The sequence below is a fragment of the Canis lupus genome, chromosome 29 (genome assembly GCF_011100685.1).
Source record: "Canis lupus familiaris isolate Mischka breed German Shepherd chromosome 29, alternate assembly UU_Cfam_GSD_1.0, whole genome shotgun sequence".
Lineage (NCBI taxonomy): Eukaryota > Metazoa > Chordata > Mammalia > Carnivora > Canidae > Canis > Canis lupus.
In genome coordinates, this window is record NC_049250.1 from 37,031,032 (window position 1) to 37,053,668 (window position 22,637).

The 22,637-nt window shown below is 36.6% G+C and overlaps 1 protein-coding gene across 1 annotated transcript in view; it reads right to left on the minus strand.

Annotated features, from left to right (window-relative positions):
• PIP4P2 (phosphatidylinositol-4,5-bisphosphate 4-phosphatase 2) overlaps positions 1 to 22,637 on the minus strand; it is a 56,153-nt gene that overhangs the window by 13,406 nt on the left and 20,110 nt on the right. The window contains exons 2-5 of the mRNA XM_038579723.1: positions 20,908 to 21,056; positions 16,362 to 16,468; positions 14,773 to 14,896; positions 2,639 to 2,691 (exon numbers count right to left, since the gene is read on the minus strand). Of these exons, the coding sequence (XP_038435651.1) occupies positions 2,639 to 2,691; positions 14,773 to 14,896; positions 16,362 to 16,468; positions 20,908 to 21,056 (433 nt within the window). The remainder of the gene's footprint in view (positions 1 to 2,638; positions 2,692 to 14,772; positions 14,897 to 16,361; positions 16,469 to 20,907; positions 21,057 to 22,637) is intronic.

Consider the following 22,637-nt stretch of genomic DNA (forward strand, 5'->3'; position numbering starts at 1 on the left):
TGCCTCTCCACCCCCCCCTCAAATAAATAAATAAATCTATTAAGAAAATTAAAAAAAAAAAAGAAAGAAGATTCCTTAGAATCTTATCTCAACAGTTGACTCATCATTTTATTATGAAGAAGAACATTCAAAGAGAAAACAAATGTAGATACAAGCCATGAGCATTCATGTGATAACAGCATCTTTACTAAAATAAGTAACGGATGCCCTGAGTCCTCCCATGTTTAGCATGTGATTCCAATTCCATAAACGTTCCTTTAAGAGTGATTTTAAGCAGATTTATTCCATGTGAATTTCTATGCACTGCTGTTCCTTAAGTAACTGATACAAATTCTTAACATGAATACACTGTCTTGTGGAATTTTAACCAATCATAGACTATCTGGACATTCAACGTTTCTTTATTATTAGCAAAGTATTGCCACTGTTCTAAAACACTTACCCAAGCAAATCACTTAAGCAAAATCCTTAATCTCACTAACAGTTCCTCATCTGTAAAATGAGGATAATAATTCCTGTGTTCCAGGATTGCTGGAAGGATTACAGCTAGTAGATCTCTGTGTATAAAGTAACCCTCACTGTACTTAGCATACACTCTACTAATCACAAGACGTTTCTGGTTTTTATCTTCCGTAGATTTTTATTTAATTTTTTTAAAGACTTTATTTTTTTTAGAGAAAGAGAGAGTGCTAGTGTATGCATGCACCACAAAGGGGCAGAAGGGGAGGCAGAGAATCCCAAGCAGTTTCCACGCTGAGCTCGAGCTTCACATGGGGTTCAATCTCACAACTCATGAGATCATGATCTGAGCTGAAACTAAGAGTTGGGTGCTTAATGGACTGAGCCACGTAGGTGCCACAGAATTTTTAATTCCATAGAATTTTGCATCCAATTTAATCTTTTTGGTGAAGATATTTGCAATTTAATTTTTTTCATTTTTGTGAAAATATAGATAACGCACAAAATATGGATCATTCACATATATTCACATACATGTGTACGGAAGTGTCTCTCAAGTATATCTTTTTCTGTGTAGTATTTGAGGTTGTCCACTTTGCTTCTTATGTACAGATTTCTACTGGATTCGACAAAGTCAAGAATTCAGTTGATTAATTTCACAAATAAATAAAAAAAAGGAAATGTCTGTTCCTCTGAACCTAGAAATATGCTATGAAGAAGTTATCCTTACAAGGCTATATTCAGTTGGAATTAGATCCAGCAGAGATAAACGGAGAAATTTTGTTACACATACTTTACTCAGACACTTCTCAGTTCTTTTCTCCTAGAAATCATTAGGAGTCCCTCAAAACAGATAAGGTGTTTATATCATACTAGGGATCACACTAATTAAACTATGTACTCATATTTTCATTTTTAAAGCTTAACTGTCAACCCACTGCAGTTTAATTTCCTTAGCTAAAGTTACAGTTCACACATATAAGTGAAGAACAATAATTTTTAAATTAAAATTTTATTATCAAAATAAATATTGTGCAGAAAGAGTTCATATATAGCAGGCCTGAAACAGGTGTCCTTAGAAAGGTCTGCTTTCAGGATTGACCCTTGGCTGGCATCTGTGAACCTAAATATCTAAAACGTTCCCACAATTCCCTAACTGATAAGAGTGGCCTACTGTGCCTAAATTGTTTATGTAAGCAATATGATTTATATGATTTATGCTGAATACCTGCTTTCTTTCTGAGAGTTTAGAAATTTGGTGTGTGCTATGCAGTAGGTGCTGATGTGACCAGCGCCCATAAAAACCTTGGACGCTATCTCTAATGAGCCTCTTCAATAGATAATATTTCACCTGCGTTGTGGCAATTCCCTGCTGGAGGAGTTAAGCCCTTCATGTGTGACTCTACTAGGAGAGGACTCTTGGAAACTTGCACCTGGTGTCCTCCAGCCTTTGTCCCCTGTGTCTTTTTCTTTTGCTGATTTTGCTTTGTATAATAAATCATAGCTGTGAGTACAAATATACACTAATTCTTATTAATCCTCCTAGAAAATCACATTATCTTGGGGTGATCTGGGGACCCACCCCCAATAGAGCTGCCATAATATGTCTTTAATCAAAATATCTCCAATTTTTTTACCATTTTTATACCACCTTTTGTAAATTTCCTTAGGTACGCTATTTAGGAATAGAGGAAAATACACTGAGTAGTTAAGATACATAAATAATTACATAAACTTTGCTCTCAGAGAATAGTCTCACTAGACAGGAAATTTAAAAAGCTAACAACTATCTAATTATAAACTTCCAAAAAACTGGTGCTTCTCCTAAATTACAGTCCATTTTTTAAATATAAATTTTAGATTATTTGCTATAGATTATAACCTCTTAGGACATTTGTAAATCCTCACCGGGTTACTGGTAATATTAGTAATTTCTTTCCTAGAAATTGATTTCCCTTTGGAGAGTGATAATCAAGCCCAATCATTTTCATTTCAAAATGGAACATATTAATCAGCTTAAAGATATGGGTTTCTTTTTGTCTTGGAAAGCATAAATATATTAAGTACGCATTCATCCCATGGTGTATCTTCAAATCAAAATCTACCATAGTAAGAATTCTGCTCTTTAAACTGTTCTCAAGTACTTCCCAGTAGCATTTCCAATGGTAGTAAAACTTACATTTTTTTGCAGTGTGGGCATTTTGCCAGAGTGTTGAACCTCAGTTCCATCCACTGTAAATAAAAAGAAAAGATTGAAAAGAAAAACAACTGAAAACTATCCAATCTGATAAGATGTTTCTTTTAGTTCAAATGTTATCAGGGATCACAGCAGAAGCAACCCCCTTCTCATGGTTATAGGAGCTTTTCCCCTCCAATACTTCTTCCTCTCCCTTAAAATAAAGTTTGGGATTCTCCTCTACAGCAGTTCCCATGACTTGTCCAAAGTTCTGACGCAATCTAGGTTGACTTTACAACGAAATCTGAACGTAATGCTGTAATTAGGGTCATTTCTTTCAGCTTTATGTCTCAGTTCACTCTCAAGGAATAAAAATATATTTCATGGACCTTCAAAGATGTTTTGCCTTTAAATCTTGAGGACTAAGGGCGCCTGGGTGGTTCAGTTAGTTAAACGTCTGCCTTTAGCTCAGGTCATGATCCCAGGGTCCTGGGATTGAGCCCGAAGTTGGGCTCCCTGCTCAGAGGGGAGTCTGTTCTCCCTCTCTTTTTTTTTTTTTTTTTAAGATTTTATGTATTTATTCATGAGAGACACAGAGAGAGAGAGAGAGGCAGAGACACAGGCAGAGGGAGAAGCAGGCTCCCTGCAAGGAGCCCAATGTGGGACTTGATCCCAGGACCCCAGGATCATGCCCTGAGCCAAAGGCAGACACTCAACCACTGAGCCACCCAGACGCCCTCTCCCTCTCCTGCCCCGGCCCCTCACCCCTGCTTGGGCTCTCTCTTTCTATCTCAAATCAATAAAATCTTTTTTAAAAAAGTCTTGAGGACTAGTCTTTTAAATATATGGATATTTAAATTCATTACTAAAACACATTTATAATCTAATTATGCGGAAGTCCACAAAGTAAACAAAACACATGAGATGTAGAGAACTCAAGTCAGGCAGCTGCTCTCTGTTCTGTCCTTGCTTACTTTATGTAATAAAAAGATATTCCTGCTATGGTGCAAATTTTCTTCCCTGTAAATGTAGGTAATAGAAGGGGCTACCTTCCTTGTTATTAAGATACTTGAAATGGTTTACTGGTAGGGGGTTATAGCCTTTGAAAGGATGTGCAATATAAATTTAAAGTAAATCTTAATCACAAAATGTCTATTTAAAAATGCTTTTTTTCATTTTTCACTTTGCTTACTTATCTATATTCCTTCTATATTTCCTTTAGAGTTTTAGGAGAATTCCTTTAAGTACTTCAGTTTGGTCACCAAAACAACTTTTCTTTTATTAAAAATAATTTTTGTTTAAGATTCCAAATCAGGGATCCCTGGGTGGCGCAGCGGGTTAGCGCCTGCCTTTGGCCCAGGGCGCGATCCTGGAGACCCGGGATTGAATCCCACATTGGGCTCCTTGCATGGAGCCTGCTTCTCCCTCTGCCTGTGTCTCTGCCTCTCTCTCTCTCTCTCTCTCTCTCTCTCTCTCTGTGACTATCATAAATAAATTTAAAAAAATTTAAAAAAAAAAAAAGATTCCAAATCACATCTCTTTCCAAACCTTCCAGTTCTAGGTATAGCAGAGCTTCAATAAATTATCCATATCAAAATGTTTTCCACACAATAGAAGATAACTTTCAGAAAGCATTTGATGTGTAACAGTTTCTTTTTCTTTTTTAATTTTTAAAAACTATTGATTTTAAAGAAAAAAACAAATAAATATTTTCCTAGACTTCCCTTTCTTCATTCTTATTGGAAATTCAAAGAAAGTTAGTTAACCTGGAAATGATCTCAGTCACAGTAGGCACATAGAGTCTCCTGATAAATAAAGTAGGGATGAGACTCTACATGAATGCTCATTCTCTTTTCAAAATAATTATTTTTCAACATCTAAGAATGCCAAGCCAAGGCTACGCTTTTTGTGCCAGTGCCAGTAAGTCTTTTTTTCATACTTTTGTAACAAGTTAACTTATTGCAAAGCTTAATAGTAAAAATGCCAGAATTCATGTGCTAGACAAAAATTTCCTGAGTTCTACAGAATATTAAGAAGTGAAGAATCCAGAAATCTTACCAAGTACTTTTTTTTTTTCACAGGCCCAACAGGCCCAACCACCCCAACCTGAGGTGGACGAGGTGATGAGTACTTTTTTGAGAGAGAGAGAGAGAGAGAGAGAGAAGGTGGGAGAGGGGCAGAGGGAGAGAAAATCTTAAGCAGGCTCCATGCCTAGCGGAACCATGCTGAGATCATGACCTGAGTCAAAATCAAGAGTTGGACGCTTAACTGACTGAGCCACCCACGTGTCCCTTTTTTTATGTTACTGTATTTAGTTTTAGGACAGATGCTGAACTTGTAACATCATTTCAAATTTTATTTACAAATAACAAATTTAAGTTTTTCATAGTTAAAAAAAGCAAAGTAGTTAAGGAAGCAGTTATGAAACCCTTGAGCAAAGAGGAACTCAAAATCCAAGCTTAAAGTTGGGATAAGAATTCCAGAATTTTAAATGACCAACCTAAAGAGATGATTTAGTCCAATATTATCATTTAATCATGTTCTTCATTTCAGCATAGATTAATCATGGTGAATTCAGTTATAACTGGCAAACAGCTAAGACCTTATTATGTAATTAGTAAATTATACAGCCAGCAACCTAACACGTTGGGTTTTGTTATCTCCCAGTACTCACTTAAATGCAGCAAACTAAGAACAGAAGAACATCTATTATTAGAAATAATTTTGCCATAATCTATTCAAGTGAATGCAAATACCTGTGCTTTTGAAAGGAAGTTGATTTACTACTATTCCTTTATCTAAAATGCAGCCTCTGTACTCTTAGAATCTTATTACTAGAACTTCAATAGGGGGAAAAATTATCTATTTTCTATCAGAAGATTAAAGGCAACTTCTCTATAACTCAATCATTTTTAGTAGAGGTCATCCAATATTTGACTTATTTCTAACCGTTCTATGTAACAGATAAACTTAGTTTCCCCAAGATATATTTTTTTAAATCAATCTTAGAAGGCCATAAGAAAGTTATACTGCTAAAAATGAATTCTTTGATAGTACCTTACTGGATTTTATTTTTTTAAGGGATACAATAGGTAACTGATGTCATTACTTTGAATTTGCAAGTTAATATCGTTACTATCTGCTATGACACCAAACCATATGTCCTATGTCCAAATAAGGAGAATCTGACCCTGACTGAAGGTACTACGCAGGCTCACTTCAGAGCAAAGTTTGAACCATCATCTATGATTCAGGCACATATTGTAGATTGTGTTACGTTTTTATTGGGGCATGCCAACCCCATAGTCAAGTATTGGTTGACAAACCATCTGGACCTGCTTTTCATCAGCAACAGAGAACACCTGCCCCCAAAGAAATGCAAAATTAAACTCCACTGTTCAGTGTCTTAAGAAATTTCTTCATTTTTCATGCAGGGCTAGCTAAAGGCTACGTATTCCCTTTATTCTTTTGGAAAACTATTTTCTAAGCAACATCCCTCAAAACATTATTCTGACTAGATGATGACCTCAAAATAGCTTAGAGGTTAAAAAATGTTTGGAGGGACACCTGAGTGGCTCAGTCAGTTGAGCCTCGGACTCTTGGTTTTAGCTCAGGTCCTGGTCTCATGGTCCTGAGATTAGTCCCCAAGTCAGGCTCTGTGCTCAGCAGGGAGTCTGCTTGGAGATTCTTTCCCTCTGACCCTACCCCTGCTCTAAAATAAATAAATAAATAAATCTTTTTAAAAAAACTGTCCATAAATACCACATTAAAACTCCTTCCTGGAGAGTAACAATAATGCATGCTAAAAGTGCTAAAGAATATACTTGTAAAAAAATTTGTGCTCAGTTTTTTGTTTATCGTAGCAATTCCCAATGACCACGGAACTCTTCATTCACTGAATACCTATTATTATTCTATAAAATGAGTGTTATATTGAGTATACTTCGGAAAACACAAATCTAACTTTTCTAAACATTGGTTTTGTACACCACTGTTTCCAACCAAGCTGTGAAAGGAATAGTGTGGGTAAGTATGGATTCACAGTAAATTTAACTTTAGTATTTTAACACTGATATATTTAGAAGATGTTATTATAAACAGAAAGTTGTCGAGGACATAGTCCATTACATTGTTCTTTTATCTTAACCCATGGAAATCATTCTCTTTCACGTTACAATATTCCAATAAACCCTCTCCTATGTGATCTTCCAAAAAAGTGTCAGGAATATCTTATAATAGATCATGTTTTTCTCTTTTTGTTGACTCCAGAAGCCTCACAGCTAAAATTGAGGCTAATTTTAACAACTGCACAGGATTAAATATTATGCATATTTATATTCTTCTGTATGACTTATCATGTGTTTCTGTCCTTTTCTTTTTCAGTCCCTGATATTTTTTCATATTCCCTTTTCAATGTCATTGAGCTTTATAATCTGTCTCAATTGTTTTTAGGCCTTGTAATCCAAGGCTGAAACAAGGTAGAGAAAAAGTAAATGAATCCTAATAGTTGAAAGCTTGAAGGACAAAGAACATACTCAAAGGAAAAAGACCCTTTGTGATCAGCATGATAATAAGGATAAGGCAAAGCTCTTGAATTAGAATTAAGAGATTTGCATCCTATTTAGTTTTTATGACACTGAGCATCTCTCATTAATCTGAAACTCTCAAAAGTAATAGCTACCACCTAGGTATGTACCATGCTCCCTTAATCACCAAAAACTTCGTTTTCTAGGAATTTTTATATCATCTTTAAATACCACGTATTGGGATCCCTGGGTGGCGCAGCGGTTTGGCGCCTGCCTTTGGCCCAGGGCCCGATCCTGGAGACCCGGGATCGAATCCCACATCAGGCTCCCGGTGCATGGAGCCTGCTTCTCCCTCTGCCTGTGTCTCTGCCTCTCTCTCTCTCTCTCTGTGACTATCATAAATAAATGAAAGTTAAAAAAAAAAAAATCTAAAAAAAAAATAAAATAAAATAAATAAATACCACGTATTAATCCAAAACAGCCTTTCCTGCTAAAGAACTAAAATTTTTAATCCTATTTACTGTGCTAATATGATTCACTTGTCTGTGCTAAATATTAAGTAAAAAAAGCTACTTTTAGAAGTTAGTCTCTGGATTGTACATTACTTTAGTAATTTTCTCCCAGGGTGTATAAGGATCTAAATGGATAAATTACCTTTATAAGTAATAAAAAAAAATCATGTCACATACATATCTTTTAACCTGTCAGTTTGGATCATTCTCTAGAATTCACTGCTAGATGATTTCAAAAAATTAAATAAGAATTTTTAACAGTCGTCTTTGATTTTCCTTTTTACCTCATTCCCTTATCTACCCTACTGTCAGTATGTCAATTCTCTCTGAAAATCTTTATGCTATTCCCATCCATCATCTTCACTTTTCTGGATAATAAAAGCTAAACATCTAGTCTTGTTCCTCATCAGGCTTGTCCCTATGCAATCCATTCTATACATAGCATCCATTTATACAGAATTAATTATAAAGCTCTACAAAGCTTCCCATTACTCTTAGGATAGTGTCACTTCCTCCAGGCTAGGTACTTCTATGCCGTGCATTAAGAACAGTCTGTTATTTCCTACTGTAATCTAACACATTTCATATCATTCTTGTTTTAATTGTCTTTCTTCTCCAATCAGATTAGAAAACTCCATGAGGGCAGGAAATGTACGTTCCTGCTTCCCCAGCATATAGCATACAGCCAGTGCCTGGTATGCACTCAGTCTGTTTTTGTGAACATATGAAATCAGCTCACTTATAATGTGGCTAGAAGATTACCCATGGCAAGGATTTAGAATACAAAATATAACTGAACAAAATGCAAATGTAAGGTAATTATGGAGGGAAGTTCTCCTAAGTTGAAATCTGTTTTGAAGATTTAAAAATAGCATCTCGGGGATCCCTGGGTGGCGCAGCGGTTTGGGGCCTGCCTTTGGCCCAGGGCGTGATCCTGGAGACCCGGGATCGAATCCCACGTCGGGCTCCCGGTGCATGGAGCCTGCTTCTCCCTCTGCCTATGTCTTTGCCTCTCTCTCTCTCTCTCTCTCTCTCTGTGACTATCATAAAAAAAAAAATTTTTTAAATAAATAAATAAATAAAAATAGTATCTCAAAATATAATTTGTTCACATATAAGAAAGAAAATAATAAATATATTTAACTTAGTCAAATCACTTGATGTCTATCAATTTGTACAGAGTGTATTGCCCTGTGTTAAAGCAGTATAACCTCGCTCCCTGGGGCTGCAGTGGGGAAGCTACTGGAGAAAGCTGGCCCTGTTTGAGGAGCGCAGTGGGGTGGTTCCATGTGGGATGCTGTGGGGCCAGTGGTACCAGACCTTGGAGGAGGTATTCACTGAAGTTCAGGTGCCACCAGGCAAGCCTATGCAGGACATCCAGTGTGGCCTACAGAGTCAGCACGTGCCACTGGCCCTGGGTGGTCGCAAGATGCCTAAGGGCAAGCTCTTTGATTCTACAACAGCTGATAAGGGAACAGAAGAATGGTCCATATTGTTCACAAAGACAAAAAGAGATGCAGCAAATTGCTGGATTTTTCTAGAATAATGAATATGCACCTGAGCCCTGCGTGTTAAGACTAAATGCAGAAAAAACTTACATTTGACTTCAGTGGAGCAGAGATCTCAGGAAACTACACTAAAGGTGAACCAGATTTCTCAAATCCTTTTTTTTTTTTTAAGATTTTATTTATTTATTCATGACAGACACAGACAGAGAGAGGCAGAGACAGAGGCAGAGGGAGAAGCAGGCTCCATGCAGGGAGCCCGACATGAGACTCGATCCCAGGTCTCCAGGATCACGCCCTGGGCCGAAGGCAGGCGCTAAACCACTGAGCCACCCAGGCTGCCCAGATTTCTCAAATCTTGAGAAATAACCACTACTTGGTTTTGATGCATTCTGTGGATCCCAGTAGATGTTGCTCATTTAATCAAAGGACAGATTACGTGGTAGAAGGAAAATGTGGACACCTGCAGTTAGCAAATTGCAAAATATCTTTAACTATGGCTCTAAAAATTGCATTCAAATATGACTTACATAGGAAACATACTGTGAACACTATTCTACTAATATAGAGTAACTTATTTTTGGACTTGTGTCTAGGCTCAGCATGACGTTTCATATGCTGCATTTTACTAATTTCATACTTAACCTGTAATTTTTATACAAAAAAAATTAGGGTACAGATCATGTGAAATGACTGGGTGCCTTCAGGGACAACTAAATTTTTTTTCAATAAGTGTAATGCAGAAATAATATCCAATAAACTTTTCTAAATAGGAAAAAAAGCAGTATACGGTAATTTTCAAAAGAAAGTTTGTTAATTACTCCCATCAACTATATTCTCTAATTTATGTACTTACTCACTGATTTAATCGATAAAACATAAATATAAGAGAGATTTATCTTTTCCTACTAGTTCTGAAAAATCCTACCAATTCTGATTAAGTATAGTAAATCAGATAGATGCATGCATTTCCATTTCCTTTCCCAAACTTGGCCAAAATGATAGTAAATGAATTTAAAAATATGTAATACCATAAGGATAAAGAGGAGAAATGGCCTCAAATTTTTGGACAATGGAAAGCTAGCGGAGACTTGGCAGCTGGCTTAGTGAAAGGGATGCTGAAAGTTGTCTGCCAAGAGATATGTCAATGCAAAGCTGGTTCACACTGACGAAAGACAGAGCGATTGAGGCCATTACATGTTTTCCAAGATGGGGCCAGAAATAGTGACACAAGCAGCAGTGTCAGTTGTAAACTCTTCCCCTACACATGACAAAACCAGAAAGCCTCATCTCCCCAGTGCATGCAAGAAAAGAGGAATTTATTCTGAAAAGAAACTGTACTAGAGAGCTTATGGACTTAGAAACACCAGGCATAGCAGAAGGCAAGATAAAACATCCTAAAAAGAAGGGAATTAAGTTAAAGTCTGTGGTTTGAACACTGGATGAGACCTTCTTCTCATTATCTTTCTTAACTCCCAAATGCTGTCTCCCAGCATATTACTCACAAGAAACAAGAGGATTGTTTCCCAGAGAAAGTTGCCCTCAAAGTAGACTTCTTGAGGAGCACCTGGGTGGCTCAGTTAAGTGTCTGCCTTGGTCTCAGGTCATGATCCCAGTCCTGGGATGGAGTCTTGCATCAGGCTTCCCTTCTCAGCAGGGAGTCTGTTTCTCCCTCTCCTTCTGTCCCTCCCCCTGCTTATGCTTGCTCTCTCTCCCTCTCTCTGTTAAATAAATAAAATCTTAAAAAAAAAAAGACTTTTTGATACTAAGAGTTGACAGTTCTTCAAGAAATGAGAAAAAGGAGAAGAAAAAGAAGAGGAAGAGGAAGAAGGAGGAGGAAATGGAAGGAAAGAAGGAAGGAAGGAAGAAATGAGAAAAAGGAGAAGAAAAAGAAGAGGAAGAGGAAGAAGGAGGAGGAAATGGGAAATGGAAGGAAGGAAAGAAGGAAGGAAGGAAGGAAGGAAGGAAGGAAGGAAGGAAGGAAGGAAGGAAGGAGCTTAACTTCTGCTGCATGAGTACAGCTTTCAATCAGTGACCAACCCTCAAATATAAATGAACCTGTCAGTAAAATCTCTATCACAAAAAAAAAAAAAAAAAAAGAAAGAAAAGAAAAAGAAAAAGTGGGGGAGAAAACAGAAAACAGAGACAAGGCATAAAGAAGAATAATACTTCAGAAAAAAAGACAGAATTAATAGTTTCAGAAAGATGCCATAGAGAAGAGAATGCTCTTTAGGAAAAGGAAGAAAATAACCATAGAACAGAGGAAAACGCTTCAAAATTAAAAATTAAGTTAAATAATCTGAAATTAAAATTTAGAATTAAGTTTAGAAGGCATAATTGGGGAAGTTTCCCAGTAACTAAAGGAGAGAAAACTATAAAGAAAATGTTAAAAAAAAAAAAAAAAAAGGAAAGAAAGAAAGAAAGAAAGAAAGAAAAGAAAACAAAGGGAAAGGAAAAAGGAAGGAAAGGGAAGGAGAAGGGAAAGGGAAGGGAAAGGGAAGGGAAGGAGAAGGAGAAAGGGAAGGAAAGGGGAGGGGAGGGAAGGGAAGGGAAAGGAAAGGGGAAGGGAAGGGAAAAAGAAAGGGAAGGAAAGGGAAGAAAGGCAATAATTCAGATGATCTAATATAAAGGATTCTAGAAAGAACGAACAAAGAAAATAATGTGGACTATAAGAGGGCCCACTAAGTACCCAGACAATGAGTTAAAACATATTTTCCCTAAGACACATTTTTTCTTCACATTTTTAAATTTGAGTATAGTTGACATATAATGTTACATTAGTTTCAAGTGAACAACTGTATTGACTATATTCCCTATGCTGTGCCTTTTATTCCATGACTTCTTCATTCCATAACTGGAACACTTTCTCCCACTCCCCTTCATCACTCAACCCCTACACCCCTCCCCTCTGGCAACCATAAGTTTGTTCTCTGTATTTACGGGTCTGTTTCTGCTTTTTTATTTGTTTGTTCATGTTTTGTTTTATAGATTCCACATATAAGTGAAATCATTGTCTTTCTCTATCTGACTTATTTCACTTAGCATATCGCCCTTGAGGTCCACTCATGTTGCTGCAAATGGCAAGGTCTCATCCTTTTTCATGGCTGTGCAATATTCCTCTGTGTGCATGTATGACATTTCCTTTATCCATTCTAAGACAAATTATAATGCAATTTCAGAGCACTGGAGAAAATGAAAGAAGAAAGAGAAAATAAAAAGAAAAAAAGTCAGATAGAAAGGACATAGAATCAGAGTAGCAGTTGAATTTCTCATCATCAATGGAGAAAAGCCTTTTAAATTTTTGAGAGGAAGCAATTAGCAACCTATAATTCTACAGCTGGACAAATTATAAAGTAAATGTGAGATTAGATTCAAAACTGTTTAAGGGGTGCCTGGGTGGCTTAGTCAATTAAGTGTCTGCTTTCAACTCAGGTCATGATCCCAGGGTCCTGGGATCAAATCCCACACTGGGCTCCCTGCTCAGTGGGGAGTCTTCTTCTCCCTCTGCCCCTCCCCGCTGCTCATGTGCACTCTCTGTCTCTCTCCCCACCACCAAAAATAAAATCTTAAGAAAGAAAGAAAGAAAGAAAGAAAGAAAGAAAGAAAGAAAGAAAGAAAGAAAGAAAGAAAGACTGTTTAAGTAAAAGGTCTCAAATTTACTTCCTTGCATCTTTTCTCAGAAAGCTATGAAAGGATGTACTACACCAAAATGAAAGAATAAACTAAAGACTGTGAGGATGGCACAGAATCCAATACAGGAAAAGGAAAAAGGAATTCCTAGGATAATGATGAAGAGAAATCCCATGGTGGCAATTGTATAGCAAGAAACTTCATTAATAATAGTAGATTCCCTGATGTGTTTGACTATATTGATAGCAATTTTATAGTTCTATGAAAGAGTATGGGAAGAATTAATGATTTGTACATCGGAAATTAAACAAATTCAAAAGGAAGAGGGACAATTATTCTTTTTTTAAGTACTCTACTTTCAATGTAGGGTTCAAACTCATGACCTGGAGATTAGGATTTGGATGCTCTACTGACTGGCCAGGGCACCAGCCAGGTGCCCCAAAAGGAGGACAGACAATTATTAACAAATTCAAAAAAATTTTAAAAACCATACAGTACTGAAATATAGTATATTACTTTGCTCAGCTGTAAACATAATTTACGTAATCATAAAAAAATGTAAACACTAAGTATTAACTGAATAAAATATTAAAACTCTACTGGGACCATGGAGTCAAGAGAAAGACTATGAGTGGGGGAAAGGTGCTATGAATGCTAAATCCTCAACCTCCATTGTACAGGGTAATAGGTAATATCTAAAATTGCCTAATTAAAGATAAAAAAAAAGGATAAGCAAAGGATTTAAACACATGTTGGGGGCAGCCCTGGTGGCGCAGCAGTTTAGCACCGGCTGCAGCCCAGGGCATGACCCTGGAGACCCTGGATCGAGTCCCATGTCAGGCTCTCTGTATGGTGCCTGCTTCTCCCTCTGCCTGTGTCTCTGCCTCTCTCTCTCTCTCTCTCTCTCTCTCTCTCTCTGTCTCTATGAATAAATAGATAATCTTAAATCAATCAATCAATCAATCAATCAATCAATAAACACATGTTGGTAAATACCAGCAGAGCAGCTGAAAGAGTTCAAAGTAACTAGGGGACAGTATATAGGGATGACCATTATTTTCCCTATAAGCTTTACAATCCTACTTGACATTGAAGTTATGTACATGAATCATTCTACTAAAATAAAAATCAGAAGGGAAAAAAGCAAATTATCTACACTTTCTTGAACAGGTTCATCTCTTAGTTTATCCCAAAACAGGAGATCTTGTCATGGAAGACTGTGACCTCAGCCCTGCCCGTGTTCATACTCTGGAAGTTTTCATTAATACTTAGGTTCTAAGGAAAATGTTTTGTCTCCTTATGAAGGCTGAATAACAAAAGGAAATCTTCCTGACAGAGTAAAGCATTATGAAATTAACTTTTAAAAATCAACTTAGGGTTAAAGTTAAAAGTAGTAAAATAAGAACTCCTGTCACTTTTGCTCCTATCTTACTCCTATCTTACTACTTATACCTTCTTGTTTTTTTTAAAGTATTTTATCTAATTATGTACATCAGAGTTGACTCCCTTGACTCCAAGTTTAATTTTTAAAAATCAGAAAACATTTGATGCATTATAAGAAGAATTCTTCTTGAATCTAGAAACTGTGAAACTGGGCCACTACATGAGACTTTACACTTTGTTTTCTGCTAAGGAGGTGAGAGTTTTAGCCACGCACCAAGCCAAGACACCCATGTTGCTAAGCCCAGAAGGAAAGGGCACTGTTTCTCATTAGCCTACCCAGAGAGGCCCCTCTGAACCAATCAGAGGATGTGCCTTTTATCTAATTCGCAAAATATGCAGTATATCCTAGCTGCACCTCTGATTAACTGTCTTTCTTAAAAAGGTTTTCTTTTAATCTTCTGATTAATTTGCACTCAGATAAAACTGTAAGACCATGAGCAGTAGTTGAATATGTGATCATGACCTACTTTTATGTCCCTATGACATATTGATGTCCCTATGGCAAATGTCTGGTTACTTACCAGGAATGTGTTTCCGCAATGCCCACAGACAACCCTTGTACCTTCTGGCTGGACTGGCAATGCAGGTTGAGCAGGTTGTTCTTCAGAAATAAGCATTACCGGGCCCAGGTTAATTATGCGTCTACTGTAGAGAGAAAGGAAACAGCTTTACTATTCCATAAATGGACTGAGGGAAAAACCTGTAATATATGGCATAGCACTGGAAATAGATTATACTTGTTTTACATATTGTCAGGCTTTAAAGCCAAATTCACAGAAAGTAGCAATAATCAATATTTCAAAAGCAAAAAAAAATGAGGATTTTGAAATAGATTATACTTGTTTTACATATTGTCAGGCTTTAAAGCCAAATTCACAGAAAGTAGCAATAATCAATATTTCAAAAGCAAAAAAAAATGAGGATTTTTAAATATTTGTGATGGAAATCATATATTATGGAGTTGGTTCTAATCAATGGCCTTTGGAACCATTTCACTGCCATTTCCAAGTTCTTACAAATTCAAATCAGAATAGTTTTTATCCTTCTCTATCTAGGATAGACAAGTTGAGTTTGGTAGGAGACTACACAAGTTAAAATATGCTACATCAACAAATATGCATGTGCCATGAAGGTACCAAAGTGCTGAGTCACAACAAAATTTCTCTGGGTAGCCTGGTATTCTTTGATGTCTATTTAACCAGAGTTGGGCAAAAAGGAAAATGAGAGGTTTTTTCCTTTCTCTTCCCCAGTCTACCATCAGATGGGGTTGCAAACAATTCATATAATGGTCAAAGAGGTAGAAATCACAGAAAAAACAGAGTTAAAGTCTTGATATACTTCTATCTGGGGATATCTATAATGGCAGTTGATAAAGGCAAAAAGCTCCAGAACTTAGTGCATAGATTATGTTCAGCAGAGACTAGTACAGCACGCAGTGAGGGACACGATGACTAAAACACTTCCAGGTTATGATGAATTACATAAAAGGTAAACTAGGTGGTTAATTTTATTTTTTTTTATTTCTTTTTTTTTTGAAACATCTTTATTTGAATTGATCTTAATCACTTCATATACATATTACAGTTGGGTTCACCTCCCTTCACTGATATAACCCACGCAAGAAGTGGCTTGCAAATAGTGTTCTTAGAAACACCTTTTTTGTAACTGTTTAAACACTTGACTACATGCCTTACAGAAAGGGTTTATTCCATTTATTCAGATAACAAAGGTCTGCAGGTTGCAACTAGGGAGCTCATAAATACCTTTATTAGAAGTATTCTTAAGAACTTCACTATATACATAACAATGAGGATAAGTGGTTACTTTTAAATAAGTTTAAGGAGTCACTAATTTATTACAGGGCATTAAGTACTTATATAACATCAAGAAAACTTTCATTGCTCATTCAATAATATTATATCTTACAAATACCTGTGACCATTAATTTCAAACTAATCACATCATTCCTTCAACAAAGAAAAAATAATAATCTTGGCCCTGTAATTATTTTAAGAACAAAGACTCAGAACAAAGCCTGGCACATAATGATCTCTCAATAAGTACTTGTTGGATGAACAAATGAATGAATGAATGAATTTTTATCTCTTACCAGTTAGGTCTCGGACATCCTATTCGCCGAGATGTGTCCTTACAAATGAGGAGACAATTACAAGGGCATCTAACATATTTCTTCCCTGTTGGGGGGTTTTTGATTGGCTAGATAAGGGAAGAAAATGCAAACACAGCAAATTAACCAAAGGACAGATTGCCAAAGCTTGTTTGTATATAAAAAGGAAGTGGTTCCTTAAAAACTTAGGTTCCCCATAGTGCTACCAAAGTACTGGTTAAGGAAAAATGCACCATACATGGTGTTAAATAGCTCAAATGTTGGCAAGCACTCTAAGAAATTCTGGGGCTGCAGAGATGTAATTGTGAAGGGCTTATTTCGAAACTAGCTTGCAATGCCCTTTTAATATGAGAAGAAAATTTAAGTTCACAACAAGAATTGTTTTCCCAAAGAAAAAAAAAAAAAAAAAAAAAAAGAATTGTTTTCCCTTTAAACTTTTAAGACCAAAGTCAACTATCTGTCCTACCAGGTGCAAACATTCACTAAAGGTTCTTGCACCTCTTTGGGAAGAGCAAACTAGTGAGCAAAGAGGAGTATATAACAAATTTGAACTTTTTTTTTTCTGTCTAGAATATAAGAAGTGATTAATTTTATTACGTCTTTTAACTTAAAAGCAAACAACTTGCAATAACTCTTAATGCTACCATTTTTTAAAACTTTACAGAAAATTTAAAAGCAAGAATAAACACCAAGGAAAACACTCCTTTAAATAAGGACTTAGGCTTGTAATGTAAATAACCTATGAGGCAATGAGAGGATTAGATGATCACTCCTGGGCATGCCTGCCAAAAATGTATAGCTTGAATCTAATCATTAGGGAATAACAGACAAATTCAAACTAAGGAACATTCTACAAAACACCTTGCCTGTACTCTTTGAAAACGTCAAGGCAATCAAAGACAAAGACTACGTTTCAGATTAAGGGAGATTAAAGAGACAGTATCCAAATACAACATGGAATTCTGGATTCACTTCTGGATCATATTGTTGGTTGTTTTTTTTTTAATGGAGTCATTGAGCAAATATGAATTAGGTCCAAAGATCAAATAATAGCCATTGTATTAATGTTAATTTCCTGCATTTGATCATTGTACTATGATTATATAAATGAATGTCCTTTTTTTTTAAGGAAATTCCCCTTAAAATGTTTAGGGGTAGAAGACCCTCATGTCTGCAATTACCCTAAAATATCTTTAAAAAAAAAAAAGATTATGTATTTATTTATTTAGAGAAAGCTAATGTGACAAAATATTAATGCATTTGGGGAATGTGAGTACAGGGTCTGTGGGAATTCTCTGTAGATAATATGTACTATTATTTCTGTAACTTTTCTGTGTATCTGTAAGATATTTCAAAAAAAGATTTAAAAATTTAGGTAAATAAATTTTTATTTATTTAGAAAAATAAATATGTTAGAAATACATAAAAGTTAGCAATAAGTCATCAACAATTTATTAAATTATATTACAGATAAAACCTGAATATCTAAAATTTATAAACATCCAGAAAGTATTACTAGCCAATCTAAAATATCAAGAAACCAGAACTTGGGTTATTTCCTGTGTATCCAAATTTTCCAATTAAGTAAATGTGTACTTGGTACATGACAAGATTTTTTACTTTTTTTTTTTTTTTTTTTTTTTTTATTCCTACCTATTTCTCGACCTCAGTTCCCTCATTTACAAAACAAGGCTAATGAACTAGAACTGGTCTTTAGTGCCGGCCCATGCCTCCCATGTCTGATCTTCAGGGAAACAGGGGTGAAAATGGCATTGTCTTTATGCATAAGTTCTAATAGTCTTACTTAGTAAAATGATTTTGTATTTGTCTGGTGCTGTGCTGGGCACTTTACCCCTGTAATCCCAAGAGCAACCCTATTAGGTAGATGTTATTATTATAATACCATTCTATATATGGAAACCACAGGGTGGGGAAGGTAAGTCCCAAGGACTTATCTTGATAGCTACCAAGTAGCAGAACTAGGATGCAAACCCCAGTTCATCAGCCTCCAGATCTCACTCATAATCAATCACACAGCCAGTTACCTCTACTATTCCTCCAGAACGTCTCAACTTTTCTATTAACTTGTCCTAGAAATTGCTTTTTCCCTTTATTTGAAATTCTGGATTCCCTAAGTCTTTCTAAAATCTGTCCATCTTTTCTCTCCCCCACCTTCTCTCCTTCCTCTCCCAATTTTATCTACTGAAATAAGAAGGACTTCATTAGCTGTGTTTTTTTGCTTTGTTATATTTCATTTTTTTAATCTCCTTAGGAATGTCAGGATCCAACCAAAGTTGGCTACCCAGGAGAACAAACACAGTGATCTCCTGTTTTAGGTGACATGAGGATGAACTACAGTGAAACTGAGCAAGGGATAGTGACCATGAACAGAAGGGAGCTGCTCTGTTGGACCCTGGTCCATTTACCTCTTCTTTTCAACCCAGAATTTCTCCAGAGAAGCTGCTAGTTGCCTAACACATAAATTTAAGATCATATCACATTGCAAACATTGGCAAGTCATCTGTTAAAGCACTCCTCACACACATTTTCCCTTCTTTTCCTTCCCTGTAATATAACTGATTCCATACAAGGCAATGTAATTATTAGATTAAATATTAGAGAAAATATTCATTTTCTGTAGAATATTGAGAAATACTTATGTTTCCTTATTTAACAGGAGTTCTAATGATATAAAAATGTCAGCATAACTTACTCTGTGTCCAGAAATAGTTTATTTATACCCAAATCCTTTTGTTCCAGTATAATGAACTTATCACTTCTGAGTAGCCAGATTGAGGCTGTTGGCTAAATCCATAGCTTGTTCTGTTCACTTCCAAGGGTAAATCGAAGGCTTTAAAGCTTTTTTTCTACTCATTAAAGAACAAAAGTTTGTAGGGGTGACCGAATAAGAGAAAAAAATCAACACTAACATCAAGTCCAAAGTACTGGGTTGTTGTGTTTTTTATTATTATTATTTTTTAATTGCCATCTATGCCTGACAACTCTTATTTGGTTGCTAGCTCCAAAATGAGCACCATGGAGGTTAATGCTAAATTTGCCAGTGAGTGTTCAACCTAAAAAGAAAATAGCTGGTTTTGGGATCCCTGGGTGGCTCAGCGGTTTAGCGCCTGCCTTCGACCCAGGGCGTGATCCTGGAGACCCGGGATCGAGTCCCACGTCGGGCTCCCTGCATGGAGCCTGCTTCTCTCTCTGCCTGGGTCTCTGCCTTTCTCTCTCTCTCTCTCTCTCTGTCTTTCATGAATAAATAAAAAAAATCTTGAAAGAAAGAAAGAAGAAAGAAAGAAAGAAAGAAAGAAAGAAAGAAAGAAAGAAAGAAAGAAAGAAAGAAAGAAAGAAAATATCTGGTTTTGTAGGTATCGCCTCTATTTACATAGTAAAGTTCATCTCCAAATGATGTCTCTTATGAAAAATACATATTTACAATGAAATATGTTGTTTCATGACTTAAGGTTTTATTTTATGACTTTTTTATAAAATGTATAAAGCCCAGTACATAGGTTTCATGGCTCTGAGAGGCACAATAATCTCTGGTTGACTTTTTTTAAGGCTTTTCTGAAAAGGAAAAATACACAAATACCAGCAATTAAATATTATTTTAATATTTAAATTTAATGTTTAATTGCAGATTTTGCAAGAGATTGAAATTTTAAAAATAAAGCCTAACCATAAAAGTGGAAATATATTTAATCTAACCAGTATACACTTTAGGAGGTCATTACTTGAAACTGTAAAACTATTACTTAAAATGTAGTTGTTCTTCTTAAGTTTCAGTTAAAAAAGTGCCCTTCAAGGGGATCCCTGGGTGGCGCAGCGGTTTGGCGCCTGCCTTTGGCCCAGGGCGCGATCCTGGAGACCCGGGATCGAATCCCACATCGGGCTCCCGGTGCATGGAGCCTGCTTCTCCCTCTGCCTGTGTCTCTGCCTCTCTCTCTCTCACTGTGTGCCTATCATAAAAAAAAAAAAAAAAAAGTGCCCTTCAAAAGTTTTGAACATTTCTCTAAATTACCATCAAGCAAATAGAATTAAATGCCAAGCTATTTGCAAACACATTGGCACAGATATCAATAATAAATGAATGAACTTAAGCCCAGAAAAACCATACAACATCCTATAGATGTAAAGAAAATTTAAATAATTTTTGACACAGTAAGCTGCAAAGCCTGCATTAAAGTGAAATTTGGTATGTCATCATTTTTGTGAAAATCAAAATGGATTTAGTTGTGATGTGGATAGACAAGATACTTATAAATACCCGACTAGGGTCAGTCTCATGTTAGAAAGTAAAGGGCCAAATGGCATTATATTTCAATTCACCAGGAAATTTTTGCAATGGAATTAGCTTTAAATACCTGGAGACATCTTTGTATGATAAAAGAGAATGAGAAAATATGGCCATATCTGTATCAAGCCCACATCTACCTTTCTCAGGAACACTACTGGAGTATCTCCCTTAGAGAGAAGATGTCAGCTAACAGTTTAGGCTTTATTAATGGAAAGCCCCACTTACCGTAGCTTCATTGCAAACCGTGCACTTAACCACATGCTGGTGAAGCTTGCCATCCAAGTTGATGAGAGACTGGCACACACGGCAATTTATTACTGGAATACCACTGGCATCGGGACTGGCGATGGCTGTATACGGAGGTGGAAGTTCCGCTGAAAAGGTTACCAGTCACTGCATCAGAGCCAGTGGTATCACAGGGAACAGAAGTAAGGCAGGAACTATCAAAAATGACCTCATTCTTGTATTTATGTTTTTAAAGCTAGCCAACTCATCCAAGTTTCAGAGCATGCAACACACATGGGACTACATTGTGAAGTAGAATAATTCTTACTCTGATAAAATCTAAATTGTGTTTGCCAGGGTGCCTGGGTGACTCAGTGGTTGAGTGTCTCCCTTTGGCTCAGGGTGTGATCCTGGGGTCCCAGGATCAAGACCTGTATCGAGCTCCCTGCAGGGAGCCTGCTTCTCCCTCTGCCTGTGTCTCTGCCTCTCTCTCTGTGTCTCTCATGAATAAATAAATAAGATCTTTAAATTCATTCATTCATTCATTCATTCGTTCATGTTTGCCTTGGTCTGCCCAAATGATCCAGTTTCCTTTTACCAGACTATACTCAACATACCCACTCTGTTCCTACATAAACTCATAGAGCTTATAATGGGAAAGTGATGATTCATGCCTAAAGTAAAAATCTTCCCGCTCATGATCTGATTACCAAGAAAGAGAAATAGTCAACGAGAGCAAAGTTTTAAAATCACTTATACATACCCATAAAGTGTGCAGTTGCCATGCTGTGTTTACAAAGGGGCCAGTATGTAACCGCTGGCCATGACAACAACAAAAATTTCTGGTGGCAGTTAAGGAGAGACAAAAGTGAATGAAGGAAAACTAAACTTACCGACATGGAACAAAGCTAATTTCAGACACAAAACAAAAACAAACAACACATTTGTATCTCAAATTTTTAACCTGAACATTAAAAATTCAGAAAATGTACTTAAGTATTTATGAGTAAAAAATATGATGTCTGGGAGTTAGCTTCAATTCTCTAAGACAGGGATGCTTGGGCAGCTCAGTGGATGAGCATCTGCCTTCGGCTCACGGCCTGATCCTGGGTCTGGGGGTCAAGTCCCACATCGGGCTCCCTGCATGGAGCCTGCTTCTCCCTCTGCCTGTGTCTCTGCCTCTCTCTCTGCGTCTCTCATGAATAAATAAATAAAATCTTTAAAAATAAATAAATAAATTCTCTAAGACAAAAATGGGTTAAGAGATGAAACAAGATTAGCAAAATGTTGGTAATGAAGAAATATGATGACACAGAAGGTCATTCTGCTCTAACTACTTTTGTGTGTGTTTGAAAATTGCCAGAATAGGGGCGCTTGGGTGGCTCAGTTGGTTGGGTGTCTGACTCTTGGTTTTGGGTCAGGATCCACCATCCTCGCCAGGGAGTCGGATTGGGATCTCTCTCCCTCTCCCTCTGTCCCTCTCCATTCTGTGCTCTTTCTCTCTCTCTAAAATAAATAAATAAATAAATAAATAAATAAATAAATAAATAAATAAATAAATAAACCTTTAAAAAGAAAATGAAAGGGGCAGCCCAGGTGGCTCAGCAGTTGAGCGCCTGTCTTCAGCCCAGGGCCTGGTCCTGGAGACCAGGGATCGAGTCCCATGTCAGGCTACCTGCATGGAGCCTGCTTCTCCCTTTGCCTGTGTCTCTGCCTCTCTCTCTCTCTGT